General features: G+C 38.9%; 1 protein-coding gene across 2 annotated transcripts in view; it reads left to right on the forward strand.

Annotated features, from left to right (window-relative positions):
* Positions 1–280: 280 nt before the first annotated feature.
* Positions 281–15,571, forward strand: part of LOC134539190 (protein inscuteable homolog) — a 31,801-nt gene continuing 16,510 nt past the window's right edge. For both annotated transcript variants that reach the window (XM_063380957.1, XM_063380956.1), the window contains exons 1-2: positions 281–369; positions 14,663–15,065. In XM_063380957.1, coding sequence (XP_063237027.1) covers positions 14,674–15,065 — 392 coding nt within the window. In that variant the 5' untranslated portion in view covers positions 281–369; positions 14,663–14,673. The remainder of the gene's footprint in view (positions 370–14,662; positions 15,066–15,571) is intronic.

Below are 15,571 nucleotides of genomic sequence, written 5' to 3' on the forward strand. Positions count from 1 at the left end.
CTATGCTCTCCGGAACATCGTAAAATAAAACATAAAAAAAATGATCAGACGTGATGATGATGCGTCTCCGAGCTGACGTGGCACGGACATCTGACTCGTGCGCGCGAGGCCAGGCAGGTGAGTCTGGGCGTGCCGGGAGGTTGACTCAGGTCGGAGGTGCGCAGCGGTGACTGCGCAGCGTCCCTGCCTCGTGGTTCCTGCAGTCTCCGCGCGGCGCGCCACGGTCGCCCGGTGGTCCCGCGCGTCGCGCTTCGTCAGTGTTCACGCGAAGCCCGTCGCGACGAGTTCTGTTGTTCCGCGTGTGTCCGTCCGTCCGTCCGTGGGGGGAAGCATGCACTGAACCGCTGGCCTGCGCCGTGCTTCAACGAGGTAAGCACAAAGCCTCCCGCTCCAGGAACGAATCCTTTTTTGTGAACGACGTCACATTGTCTCGCGGAAAACTTGCCTTGTCTGCAACTGCGGTGTCCGAATTCACAGAGCGCCGAAACAAGTGTTTTTGTCTTCTTGGCTTCATATCGCACCGCCCATACCTTTCTCTCCGAGAGCACATTTTTGAAACGTGAATCGGAAACAGCAGATATAATGAGTGTTCATCTTAAGAGTGGATTATGGTAAGTGCGACGCTCGCTGGTGTTTCTAGCGCGGTATCGCCTCTAAGCGCAATGCTCTGGAGTGGCGCGCAGTCTTCTCGTCGTGCGTACTACAACTTTGTAATCGTAACATTATATGGTGGGTGGATGATGAATGTATAATGGAAGTTCCTTGAGTGATTTCAAGAATTTGTGCCGGAGAATCTGTGGTATTTGAGCGGTAACCGTAACGTTATATGGTGGATGGATGGAGATAAATGTGTAATGATAGTTCCTTGGTTCCTTGAGTGGTTTCAAGAATCGTGCTGAAAATTATTCTGAACACTCGCCTTTTAGTCATTTCCACTCTTCTAAAAATAAATGTTCGTCTGTTCGCAAGAGAATTCTTAAATGCTTGTGTAAAGTCACCACTCGGATATCTTGTGAACAGTTTTAAAATCGCGTGGTGTTTATCACCTCACTTGCATTCAGGGGCGTAACCAGGGGGGGGGGGGGGGGTTAGGGGTTCAACCCCCCCCCCCCCCCCGTAGCACCAAATCTTTAATTAATTTCTTATTCATCACTCAAACAATTTTCATATTAAAATTAATAAAATTTTTACCATTACAATATTTAAATTTAAGTACCGAAAACTGCTAAAATAGCACTATTTAACACCTTAAAATCCAAATTTTCCCAAATTTTAAACGAAACAAAAACTTCAAGAGAGGTATAGAATTAAATTAACACGAAAAGCCCCGAAGTATTAGTAATGAGAAGAAAATGAATTTATTAACTTGGCGAATGAGACTGAGCCTTAATATGTTAGGATTGGTCTGGGAATATTTATAAATTTGCTGTCTCAAATGCTGAACTTTTGTACTTTCATACAACTTTTGATAAAAGAAAAGTTTGACACTGAATTAATAATTTAAGTAAAATTGGTTGTCTGTAAAGTCGGTTTACGGACGATAGTTTAACGTGACAACGTCATAACAAAACATTGATGAAATGATTGATCCAGAAGAAAAGGAAATATCATATTCGGCCTGAGACTGAGCCGTAATAGGGTTTTGCAACCAAACCATTTAGGCATTAAAAATATTATATTCTTTGAGGAAGAATTTTTTTTTTTTTTAATTTTTCAATCTTTTGCATGATAAAATCTACCTCTGCATACTTTTATGAATAAAATTGAATCATTTTATTGAATTATCACTATTTTGTATGGATACAAAGGAGTGAAATGAAATGTGCAATTGAATTAATAAATTTACTTTTATTTGCATTCATTAATTCAAATATATTTATTAATTTTGAAATGTTGCGTGCGCCATATTTATTTTTACAAGTACAAAAAAAATTTCGTAGCTGCCGGGTTTCGAACCGACAACCTTTAGTTTTAGAGTTAGGTATGCTAACTACACGCCCACGAGACCATACTAAGGTAATGTAGTTTCAAATTTTATATATATTTATAAAAACTTTATTCACGGTAGGGGTATAATATTAACACGATTTTATAACAAATACGCATCCCAAATACACCAAACTTATTTATAGTGTGTTACAATATTTTTTAAAACATTGTGCAAAAGATCCCGGGTGTAATTTGAATTATTATGTGTAACTGTAAAACACCATTGTTGGTTCGAAACGTATTTGAATTTTCAACATTTCTTTTAAATAACCGTACCGATTGTGCTGAAAATCGGTGGACGATCGTTAAATTACATAATATTAATAATTCAAACGACGAAAATATGATCGAAAAGTCAAATCTATGGTTGTTCCAATCGAGTGGAAGAGAGATGCCACGCATGCGTACAATGAGCATGGAGAGAGATGCCACGCATGCGTACAATGAGCAAACAGAACACATCCGTAGTGGGACACTTTTTCGTGCGTGCAGCCGGCGTTCATCGATTTATTAGACGTTGTCACGTCAAAAATAACAATATTCCCTCCTAAAAAATTCGTGCCCTGGAGGAACTGTCGCGCTTGGAATTACTCGTCATTGGAGACTCATTTGCTGTATCTTCTACCACTATAGGCTGTTCAAACATGAGTGCGTTTAAGCTCTTCAGGACATTGTTTCTGTTTGTATGAGTTTACGTTGCACGGTTGTACGTCATTTATAATCCTCGCAAACAACGCAAAAGCGCAAAGACGTGACTCGCAACAAACGTGGTTTATAAAACACAGTCAGTCTTAAGACTCAAACTGTAGAACAGAGTGAAACTTTTAATAGTTGAAAGTTAATTTGTCATTTGTTTTCACCGTTCGATACTTTAATAAGTGAAAACGTGATGCGTGTGATAAAATAGTTGGCTGCGATGGTAGCTACGTTTATTTATGTTCGAAATACGTTAAAAATTTAATTACAAGAATATCAAGCGTTCTATTATCACATTGTTGTTAATTTTCATCGAATACGCAAATTCTGACCTTGCTATGATCTTGAAGCATAATATATATTAGTTAATTTAATATCTTATATCTTTGAAATGCAATATCATTGGTTGCCATTTGTGCATTGTTGAAGCAGCAGACGCGTTAGTGAAATGTTTCCGAAGATCCGTCTCTGTTTCCATGCTATTGTATAACAACAGACCTTATAATGAGTTACAGATCACTTGGATATCTATCTACACGGTGCTCATCATGCTGGAATCAGAGTACCGTGACACGAAGAACGCTACACTAGAGAAAAAAAATATTGTATTTTTGTGAACATACGGTGTTTACCCGCACGTCTTTTCGCACCAAATGTAGACATCAATGTTTACTATTTTCTTTGATGAACCGGCCTGAGAAAAATTTGTTCATTCAAAATCTAACATGTATCCGGAAAACCATTTTAAGTGTACGCAGTGAATTAATGATTTCACGCTCGAATTTTTTAGGTAATCAAAACATAAAAATTTAAAAGTATATTTTAGTAACCATGTAGCAGTTTGATTATCTTTCGGAAACAATATTCTGATACTATACTCAGCAAAGGAAATAGGAAAACTTTTTTTTTTAGAAAAAAAATATTTTGTTGGCGTCGCATTCATCACGTCGCGCTTTTGTGATTAGGCTCCCGTCTGACATACGGTGTGCAGAGCTTCAGGAGAAACAGCGCGATTTGAAAACTGCTCAAGACATCCTAGCGGTGTCTGTTTGCGAAAAGCATTTAAGAATACGCTGAGTAGTTGCTTCCACATTTAATTTTTATTCTGTATTTTTATAAAATTAAAATGGCTAAAACTTGTATTTTCAGAATAAATTTTTTAAGCACGAATCATCCGGTACAGATTCTTGAAAGCAGTCGAGGGCTTGCATTACACTTTTGTCTTCATTTCTCCGTCCACATAATGTTATGGTTACCGCTCAGATGTCACAGTCGTCCTACGCACTGGGAGAAGACTGCGCGCCAGTTCAGAGGAGATACCGCGCTAGAAGCACCATCTGGGGATCGTCGGGCAACTGCACGGCACACATGCCGTGCAGGGTGTCCACAAGGAAAACATATTTCGTACCAACTTAGGCGAGAAAAAAGTACTAGACTTGAAAAAAAAAAGTACTAAATTATAATTTGTGATGGTTTTAACAATTTAGGAAGTTATTATGACATTTCAATGCTCGAACTTAAATATTACACCACACACACATATGCATCCCATAGTTTTTAAAAACAATTACGCTTAATAATAAAACATATTGGAGTTACTGTAATATTATTATTTTAAAGAAAAATTATTAGATCTGAGCGTAAATGTACTAGACCATTAAAAAACTTATAAATGTACTAGATCTAGTACGAAAGTACTAACTGTGGACACCCTGATGCCGTGTCCGAATCCCAGTACGCAGTTAGTGTGCTCTGTGCTGGCGACCTTGCGTACTAGAGCTGTAGCAAACCGTGTGTATTCGGTACTGAGTAACGGGTGGGCCATCTAGTACCGAGTAAAGAAACGTTACACACGAATGCATTTTGTTACTAGCATTTTTTGTAGTATGGAACATTTCACTTTTAGTTCTACACTTTACCTATTAAATAAAATAAAATTTAGAATGACTTAAACACAAGTCTGGTTCAAAATACGTAAAAGTGAAAAAAAAAAAAAAAAAAAAAACCTTACACAGCTTGGTATGTAATGTATAAGTATTTTCTACAAGTCATACTGTACGCGTACGCAAAACGACTCGATTCGTTGCTCTAACATAATATAGCATGTTATGAGGTACCTATCAGAAGTAACGAGTAACGTAACGATACGATAGTAACGAGTACTAACTGTTAAGGTAACGAATACATACGGATACGCTTTTTTTTTCTTTTACACCTCTATTGCGTACTTCACTACTTGGCCTCGTGCGCATTGCCGTAGCCAGGATTTTGTGAAGGAGGGGCTTCAGTATAACCATTGAAACATTTTTTATGAGTAAGCCTTATTGTTTAATTGAGTATTAAAAGAAAATCATCAAACTAAATTCTCAGGGAACAGTATACTTAGAGTAATGATTTTGGTTGAGAAAAGGAAAAATAAACATATAATACTTTGGTTTTTATTTAATTTATTTTAAATATTTTTTTCTTAAGTCAATTGTATGATGTTTTTGTTAAAACAAGACGTAAATACATATTTATTAATGTTATTTAATACATGAAACACACATGTCAAGTTTGTATGATAGTAATGCTTACAACTAACATGTATGCAAAACCGCCATTAAATGTAGACTTCTTGCTATCACACTCCCTGCTGCTTCTATGTGAGGCATGTTGGACTAAATTTGGGGAAAAAATGCATTGGTAGTAGTATCCCACTATAAGGATTACAAGAATCCTTCCAAATAAAGCTCTCTGTAACATTATGTGGTTAAGTTCCTGTCATTTTCTTATTCTGTCTTCACTAGTTTTTTTTTTAAAATTTGAATCCTTGAAGGAGGATCCGGAAACCTCTCCCCCTCCCCCCCCCCCCTTGATTATGGTGTAATTGATGAATCCAGACTAGTTCAGTGCTCGTCTTCAAACGATAATAGCGAGCCGAACAGGATGTTTACATTATTCTTTTCAAGAAGTAAATTTTAATGGAAATAAATAATGTTTAAATTTAGCAATTTTTAACTCGTCATTAGTGTCACACGAATTTACACCAATTTATTTTGTGATTCGATTATGTGCATGTATTTGTTTCAATGCATGTTTAAATTGGCATTACAAGTGTTTAAATTACTTAAATGTTAAATCCAAATACAACCTTAAAAACTTTTTTAATTTGTGACTTTTACTCAAAATGTTCTCAGACTCGTTTCCTTGCATGCTTGCATACTTCGCTTCCATTTCGGACAGACCTAGTGATGTCACTTCCGTGGCCAAGTACGTGAAGTATATACTTATTGCACGGCCGTACGTTGAATTCTATTTCCTGGTCTTGGGTTTTGTATGAAAAAGGGGGGAGGGGGCGGTAGAGGAAGTTAAATTTGGTACCACTTTGCCTCCTGTTTTGCTTTCAATGCATTTCCTGTGGTTGGTGGCAATATGTTTTTTTTTTTTTTAGGATTTTGGTGGAGGGGGGAGGAATATCTTATATATTTTCAGGTACTTTGAAAAAACAAAAACGTAATTTTTGTGACATAAAGTCTGTTACCACATATTCTGGGACCTCAGAAGTACTGGTGAACTTAGTACGGAAATTTTATCGCTAAAATAATATTTAATAATGTAGTAAATACTTTTGGGAACGAACCTATGTTTGTGATGTCTGGTACTGGTTATCTTCGATGTATTCTAATTGACAATTGAAATCGAGATGATTTTGCGATCTCATCATATCTAATATTTCTTTGCGAGTCATTATACTACTTCCAAAAGGTCCTAAAATAAGAAAATAAATTATAGATTATAAATTATATACTATAAATTATATTTTTACATTCCCGCCCCTCTTATCACGAATACGGACACGAATATGTTGCTACGGCACACCATAAGCCTAGTCTACATTCGCGGTAGAATGTAAATAGCACTGTAATCTTGCACACGCGCAGCAGAGGATTTAAATATAACGCAAAACCGTGATTACAAACCTACCAACTGTTTTTAACCTTTATTTCACTTCTGTTGAAAATTTCAGTTTAATTCGTTTGAATTTTTTACATCTTTTATTACATTCAAGCGGTTGTTTACCTGAATCAAATGTTTTTTTCTGCGGTTGGTTTTTAGCGACTTGAAATGATTAACTACAAAGCGTTGCATCGCAAATAAATTCCTCATTAAAAAAACTTTTTTTTTTTTTGTGTTTCGAAATGCGTTCGCTGGATGTGTATTCTGAATTGGCCGCGAACGGAATTAGATGGCCGGCCGTACAGAGAAAAGTTACGATTTGGACTTCTTTCTCTGTACCGTGTGTGTGATGTTTTCCTGTGCTGGTATTGTCGTTTTCCTTTGCACAGCAGCTGCTGTCTGCTTGTAAACATTCTGCTTCCGTGCGCGTGTACCGCCTGCGGACATTGGAACCCTTCCAGCCAATGGGAGCGCATTGCGAGTCCAAGCAGAAGAGTGCTCGGAGGTTTCCCTCCTTGTTCTGTGCTCGGAGGTCAGACCAGTTGCTTCCTTAGACCAATGGTTCCCAAACCTTTGCAGCTGGCGACCCACCTTTTCTTATAGGAATACCTCCACGATCTATCGGTCCATGGTGGAGTAAAAAACATTATTTGTATCCTATTTCTTCCTTATGTATTTATAATTTACCATCATATATATATATATATGATGGTAAATTATAAATACATAAGGAAGGAATAGGATACAAATATCTATTGTTAAATAAATAACTGTTTTGCTCCAAAGTACTTATATTTTGTCAACCATTTTGAAATCAGAACACAAATTGTTTATCAATAATCAATCAGTATCTTAAAAAAAGCACATATATATATATTTATACATTTATTATTTATACATTATATATTTATGTATATATATACATACATATATATATTTTTTTAAGATACTGATTGACAATTTGTGTTCTGATTTCAAAATGGTTGACAAAATATAAGTACTTTGGAGCAAAACAGTTATTTATTTAACAATAGATATGTGTTTGCACACAATTCGATTTGTTTCGATTTTTCTTATCTTTTCCGATGGTTTATTCGATGGTTTCTGATCTAGGATCGAGTCGCGACCCACCTGTAACCCTTCCGCGACCCACTAGTGGGTCGCGAGTAGGGTTACCAGACACTGATAATAAAAAAGGAGGACATTCATCTTTCAAAAGGAGGCCATTTCACTAAAAAGGAGGACAATATATTTAAAAAAAAAAACCATTAATTAATTACAATGGAGTACGATATTTTACAATGTTTTGGCATTTCATACAGTTACAGTATAAAGAATCAAACAAACTACGCATATACAGCATATTAAAAACGTTTTTTATGTGATAACTATTTTGAATACAATGGATTATATGAATAACCAAGTAAATCAATCCTATACAAAAAAAACACATGTTCAAAAAGTGAATAACCCAGTATAAACACACTATATCCAAAACGCAACATAATATTACATATACCACACAAAATAACATATCTCCTTGTGTATAACAAATGAATATTATAGTTTGTTGCAGGAACACCAATAAGCTTAATATTTACATAATTAGCAGACATATGCATTTAATATTTTTCAGATGAACTAATTTTGTTTAAGATTTTAGGGTTCTTAAGCAGATATGAGTAAAAGTTTTCGCAGGTTGTTTCTTTGAAGTTGTAAACTACTGTGGTGATGGATTTGACAGTTTATGGTAGAAGTCGGGTTCTCTCCTTTGTCTACTGACTGCTTATCATGGAAAAAATTATTTCAACCGACGCATTGTGTCCTGGTATAGAGAAAAAAAATTCACATATTTTTAAAAGTTCTGAGAATTGGTCTGAATTAGCGCATTCACTAAAAAATGTTTTCCATATCACATCGAAACTCCCATCAAAGAAACTTTCATCTTGTTCCTTGAGGAATGCTGTCAAATGACAGTACTGATCAAAAAGTCTGACATCATCGACAGCAATACCTTTGTTCTTCAAATATGTAATGCTTGGTAACAAATCGTCGAATTCAATATTTCGTCTGTATTTCAAGTACATCCACTTGAAACACTGAAATTCTTCTAAATTTGTTGTCCATTTTTCTAAATAGTTTATGCATGCTTCATACAGAATCTGACATTCACCTAAAAAATCAGAACAGTGTTCTTCCGTACACAATCCGGCTTGTTTGCAATTATTAGTCAGTTTTCTCACTTTCAAAGGAACAAAGGTGTGACGGTGCCTTTCTTTGAGGCAATGAAGTGTTGCCTCCAGATGGTTCATAACTTCCAAAATACAATTCCTTTCCTTTTCAATATCCTGTATTTTTGAATCGAACACAGACATAAGAGAGTGCAGAAACCACAAGTAAATTTCTGAAAATTCATCTTCAAAAAATTTCTTGATTATGTATGGTGGCTGTGGTTGACTAAGAAAGTAGGATTTCAAAGCTGTAAATAATTTAAGTATTCGCTCAATAGCTAGGAAAAGACTTAACCAACGAGTTTTACTGTACGACAACACTTGATAATCTAAATCAACTGAGTCGCAGAATTCCTTGAGAGATTCTGTGCGAACTGTATACACGGAAAAATAATTGAAATTTTCATGACTATTGATTCAATATCATATTTAAGCAAGTCCGTACCATGCTGTAACGTATTATGCAAAATATGTGCTGGGCAACCAACTCCTACGATGTCTCTACCGAGCCTGATTTTTAGAAATTAATACACATTTCGTCCCTCTTTTCTGTTCAGCCCACCAAAGATAACGTTTGCATTGTCTCCAGAATACGCAACACATTTCGAGGCAATGCCATATTTTTCTAAGGTCATCAAAATAAAATTTGTTATAGTACCTATCTGACTGTTTGTTTTCTAGGGCTTGTATTTCAATTACCTTGGTTTTTGTCCCGCCTTCTTTTCAGTCAAAATATTTAATAAGAATGGGAAATATCTTCATTGATCCATGGTTGCTGGCGTCTGTAGCGACACCAAAACATGAAATAAGGTACCTGTACCCTATATGGCCTAGTTAAGCTTCAGATATTGTTTTTAATTGTTTAATGACATAGAATTGCATAATGACACCTGGAAAGAAAAGAAGGAATACCATTTACACATACCAGAGAGATGGCGAGAACATCAAGTTGAAGGGAATTACATAACAATGTATTTAAAAAAAAGTGCACATCGGCCATATTGGGTACACAGTGTACTCAATATGGCCTACACATAAGTGGCATTAAAAAAATCACATTCACATAGAAGCAAATTACTTCAGGTCTGAATTTTCACAGTATGGACAACAGAAATAGTCTTTGTCATCTTTTGTCAGTACGACAAATTCTTCATGAAGATATTGTCCACAACTAATGCACAAACGCATGTCCTTCACTGAAGTTTCGTTGCATACCCTACAATACCAAGAATCTTGAGTTTTACCTGAAGTCAACTTGGCCTTCTTCGTTGCACATTTGCTTGGAAGGGCTTCTGATTGTGATGATGGCTTAGAAATGGTGGGCACATTTTTTTGAAAACAATGATTTCTTCAGGAGAACACCTTTGCTGTGTATAGCAGGTTTTCTCTTCTTAAATGTTTGAGTTTTTTCCTTCGGGGTTGGCAGTAAATCAGAAAATGAACTGTTATGAGCATTGTTTTTCCCATTATCGGGATCAAAAAAGGCTTTGCGAAGTTGCTCCACAGATGGTTCAGGTTGCGGTTGCAACCATGATGGTCCAGGCTGTGGTTGCTGCAGTTGTTATGGTACAGTCTGAGGTTGCTGCAGTTGAGATTGTCCGGGCTGTGGTTGCTGTAGTTGCGATAGTTTGGACTATAGTTTCTGCAGTTGATATGATCCAGTCTGTGGTTGCTGCAATTGTGATGGTCCTAAGTTTGGTGGTTCCAGATGTGGTGGTCCAGATGTGGTAATTCAGATGCTGTGCTTGGTGCAAATGCAATCATAGGAATCACATTTGGATCATATGGTTACATACCTGTTGCTTTAAACTCAGACTTTATGTTTGACATTGTGAGTGATTTGTCCCATACTTTTGTGAAGATTCTTCCAAAACGTTGTTTTGATAGTGTTCTTTCACCATGGTGATGCCAGTACAACATTACCTCTTCATCCCAGTGGTATTCGAAGGAATGGAAAACTGCCTTATCAAGAGGTTGCAGTTCATGTGTTGTATTAGAAGGAAGACAGTATAATACGATATCATACCGCTCTGCAGTGCCCACTATTTCGTAGTCCAGGTGGCTCTTGGCACCATCGAAAATAAGGACACAACGACCTGCTGGTTTATGATGTCCAAAATGGTGCAGCCATTCAATGAAGGTGCTTGTTGTCATGTAACCCTTCGGAGTCATGCTGCAAACTTATCCTACTGGCAAATCATCAGCGAATTCTGGCCTCATTTGTTTTCCCTTGAATAATATCATTGGGGGAATGGCTACACCCATTGCACTCACACAAGTGACAATCGTCACATTTTCCCCGTGCTCATTGCCAATGATGTGGACTCGATGTGAACCTTTTTCTGCTAGCACTTTTGGTTCTCTGTGTAAATTCAGTCTGCATCCTTTTTCGTCCATGTTGAACAGTCTTTGTGGTCTTCCAAAAATATTATCGTCGTAAATCGCTTTGATTTTACTGAAATGGTCTTCAACTACATATTTGTTTAATTTTTGCACTCTAGCAGAATTGAGGTTTTGCCCTTTTCTGATCGAAAGTCTAGGGTTATGTATCAGAAATTGTCTTGCCCATTTACAACTCGCGATTTGCGTAATGTCAGAAAACTGATGTTTGATGTTTTTCTCACAGTACTTGTACACACATAACCTTAAAACTTTCTGTGTAACAGGATAACCAACTTCGGCAAGACACTTGATTCGAGAACAGAGTTCTGCAGTTTGTTCTTCAGACAAAGCGAACTTACGTCCTAACTTTGATTTGGTAACTCTGCCAGATTTTACATATCTCCGCAAGGTCCTGCGTGGAATACCAAAACGTTCCGCTGCCTTGTAATCTGACATTTCTTTCTTCTTAATTGCTTGTAAGGCTTTTTCTAGATCCTCCTGTCTCCAACTGCCTCTTTTCTTTGATGGCGACTTCATTTCTGAAAATAAGAAACCATTTATTGTAGACAACAAAGCAATGCTAAGTTATTTATAAATTTCCAGATTTTAACATATCTCGAATTCTGTATTTTCATCGAAAATCTGATGAAATTTTAGAAAGTTTCATCAAAGATATACAAGAAGCCAAAGTATTAATTTCCATTATAAAAAATATCAAATTTGAAATAAATAATGTTATATAAGGAGGGAGAGGAAATGCAAATCGAAAATATACCACACCTACTAGGCCATATTGGTACCTATTGCTTCATAAAGATTTTTAGTTTAAAAAAATTGTTATTAATTTTGTTGCGAACTGCTATGACACTACTTTAATCTAGACACTATTTACTGTCAAAGAACACATCAACAATTTTTATACAATTTATTATATAATTATTATAAACAAAAGTTACCAACATTAAATTTATAATCCGCAAATGCCTTGTAACAAATAAACACACTTACTCGTTGCACCAACAGCTCATGGATACTATGCACCAGGTAAACGAAACACACTCTTCTTGTTACTTCTAGAAAAGGGTGCTGGCACCATCTTTTGTATAGATGGTGGCATTACGAAGAACTAGTCAATAGGCCATATTGAGTACTAGGCCATATAGGGTACAGGTACCTTACTTCCCAATGTCTCAACAACAATGTCGATTGCATGAGGAGCAATGACTTTTCGAATAATTGATTCGGCTTTAGTTCTAGCACAATATATATTTTTCGCAGTTTTCGAGTCTCCAAAAATTTTTCTGTTCAGGCTAGACGTACAATCCATTGACTTAAAAGAATGGTGGTGCTTAATGGTGTAAAACGCCAATGCTCCTTCTGCGGCGCTTACATTACTGTTTACTTCATTTACAAAATAAGAACTTGCTGTTGTAGTTGATGAAGAGCTGCGAACAATTTTCCTGTGTTTCTCACTAATAACGTGGCGTTCCAAGTCTGTAGAACCTTTATTCGCTACCGAAACGTAACAGTCGCACAACACACACTTAGCTTCATGTTCAGTTCTTCCACAAACAAATTTGGGAATTTAGTTTTTAAAGTGTCACTAAATTTACACTTTCTTTTAGACATTGTTTCACACTACTACAAGTTAGCGCCGCATTAATGCATAAACAATTAGAAAATGATGTGGCTTTTACAAAAGCAGAAACGACTTGTGGACTTGTGGTTGTTACACCACAGAATTAATCGATTCAACACAAACTAAGCATGCGCTGTGTCCTGCGTGTACGCGTTGAGCTGGCCGTTCATAGTTCATCCTCCTGCCATCTATAATTATTGACAATAAACTTGCAACACACCACACGTGCTTCTGCATGTGCTGCTACCTGTCAAGCTGTCATAGAACTACTTACTAGTGGGGTGACTCTGCGGACAGCGCATTAGCGCGCACCGCGCGCTTTACTCAGAGTGTAACTGCAGGAATTATCTCACTTTATAAAAAAAGCCGGACATTTTGGAGCATTAAGGAAAATCCGGCCGGACGCAAAAAAATACATAAAAAGGGCATGTCCTCCTTTTGCCGGACGTCTGGTAACCCTAGTCGCGACCCACCGTTTGGGAACCGCTGGCTTAGACAATACCGCAGCATGGAGTATCACGAACTGTATTGTAGTATCGAACCTACGGATTGCCGTCCCATTGCCTCTAGTGATAAAAATGCAGTCTTGTGGTATAGTAAATGAGAATAAAGATTATAAAATTGTGTGCTGTATTTGATCAAGCAGGCGGGTTTGCTGTCTGGCCTCGAACCCATGCTGTGCTGGAAAACGGGGTGAAGGTATTAATGCCGAAATGTCCCATTCAATAACAATAGCTTATATCAAATACTAACCCCCCTAGGATTCGCACGGATGCGATCTAGTAACGTGGCTGGGTTCTTAGGTTGGGATTGGGATTTACGGTCCGCCATCTTAGATAGTGACGTCACGGCCGCCATCTTAAATGACCTTTGATCTTGGCCTTCATGACCTGTCAAAAATTCGCCAAAATTTTCCTAATTGACGCAAAACGTTTACTGTTTTTAAGGGAGAAAAAACTTCCGCCAAGTAATATAAACTACAGTAGATTTCGCGTGTTACGTCTTGCACGCTTGCGTTTCGTGCCATGCTAAGTTTGTAAGGACCACTGGCATATGGCGCGGACGTGGAATATTTCATTTGAGAAATCTTGCGATGCGACACGCAGGTTCAGTTGGAAAAAACGCGACTGGCCCCTGGTCGCAACACGCGCCAACATCTACTGATCAGCATCCGTTCTGTGGTTTGACGGTTACCTTTGTAACGTTCTGTGCTCCATCTCAGTGGCGGGTACAGCAGTTTTTTTGTTCTGGCGGGGATTTGAATACAAATAAATTAACATTTATATTTAGAAGACCTTAACAATAAGGGGTTTAGACAGTGACATTATCATTATCAAAATGCTTCACTCCTCTGAGGTTTGATTCCAGGTGTTTTAAACAGTTCACCTTGCATCACCCAAAATAGCATACTGTCTACACAGAGATCCCGCGTATTTTTTTTATTACTTGGTGGGTTGTGGGGGAGGAGAGGGAGGGCAAAGGGATGTATCCCCACTATCCTCAATGCCTGTTTTTGCGTCGTTAGTTTAAGTGTCGGTGCGAGTCCTAGGCGGTTGCCCGTCCATGGAGCTGGGAAGATCTTACTTCAGACCACTGCTGCCTCTGATGACTAACTATTCTAGCGGAGTCACTGGGTAGCAAAGTACATGCATAGGTATCTGTTCCACCGAAGATGACAGGACTGAAAGAACGACATTGGCGACTCCGAGACAGTTGTGGACAGCAGAAAGTGGTTGACTTGACCAGAGTAGTGGAGTAGCTGAGCCGGGCGGCTGTTGGTCCGCAGGCGCCCCTGCGATGTGCGAGCTGCAGCGCACGCGCAGCAAGGTGTGGTGGGGCAGCGACGACGGCGACGAGCGAGGCTGCAGCCCGAGCGGCAGCAGCCACCGCAGCCACGACTCGGGCTTCTCCGACTGCGAGCAGCAGAAGCAGCAGCAGCAGCAGCAGCAGCAGCAGCAGCAGCAGTCCCCCGACTTCCCGTGCTGCATCGACCTGACGCCCGCCTCGGGCCGCCGGCCGCGCCAGCACTCGCCCATCCGCAGCCTGCGCGCCGCCAGGGGGTCGCCGTGTTCGCCCGCCAGCTTCGAGCAGCACCGGCCCGCGCACACGTCCACGCCCAAGAGCTGCGGCTTCCCGCGCCTGGGCAGGAAGCACGGCCGCCCCGTCAACCTCATAGTCGAGTTCGAGCGGTGAGTCTCCTGCACGTCTGCCTGCCGTCCTGCCGTCCTGCCGTCCTACTGTCCGCAGCTACATGCCACACGTGTATAGCTTAGAGGGGCCCAGGGCACCGAGAACAGTCTGTGATATAAGCCGAACTGAAGTAGCTTCTGGGTTGTAGCCGCGTCCTCGGCGAATGATTCACCGATGTTTCGGTCGACGTCGCAGTTGCCATCATGAGGAAGCATTTACCTATAGTAGGTAAATGCTCCCTGTTATTCGGAGATTTGAAAACATCATTATCCGACTTTTTGCATCTTGGGCTTGTTCCATTTTTTTTGTATACATTATATACAGCCTGATGCTGCATTATACGCAGGCGATTCAACTGCTGCAACATGTGTGTTTACTGTCTTCAAAGAGTTTGTCAGCCTGACAGCGGGAGGCCCTGGGTCATTAGCTATTGCTGGGAACTAATACATTGGAGAGGCACTCGGAGTAGTATGGAATAGACCCCAGAGGAGCACGAGGTCATGAA

This window comes from Bacillus rossius, chromosome 15, assembly GCF_032445375.1.
Source record: "Bacillus rossius redtenbacheri isolate Brsri chromosome 15, Brsri_v3, whole genome shotgun sequence".
NCBI lineage: Eukaryota > Metazoa > Arthropoda > Insecta > Phasmatodea > Bacillidae > Bacillus > Bacillus rossius.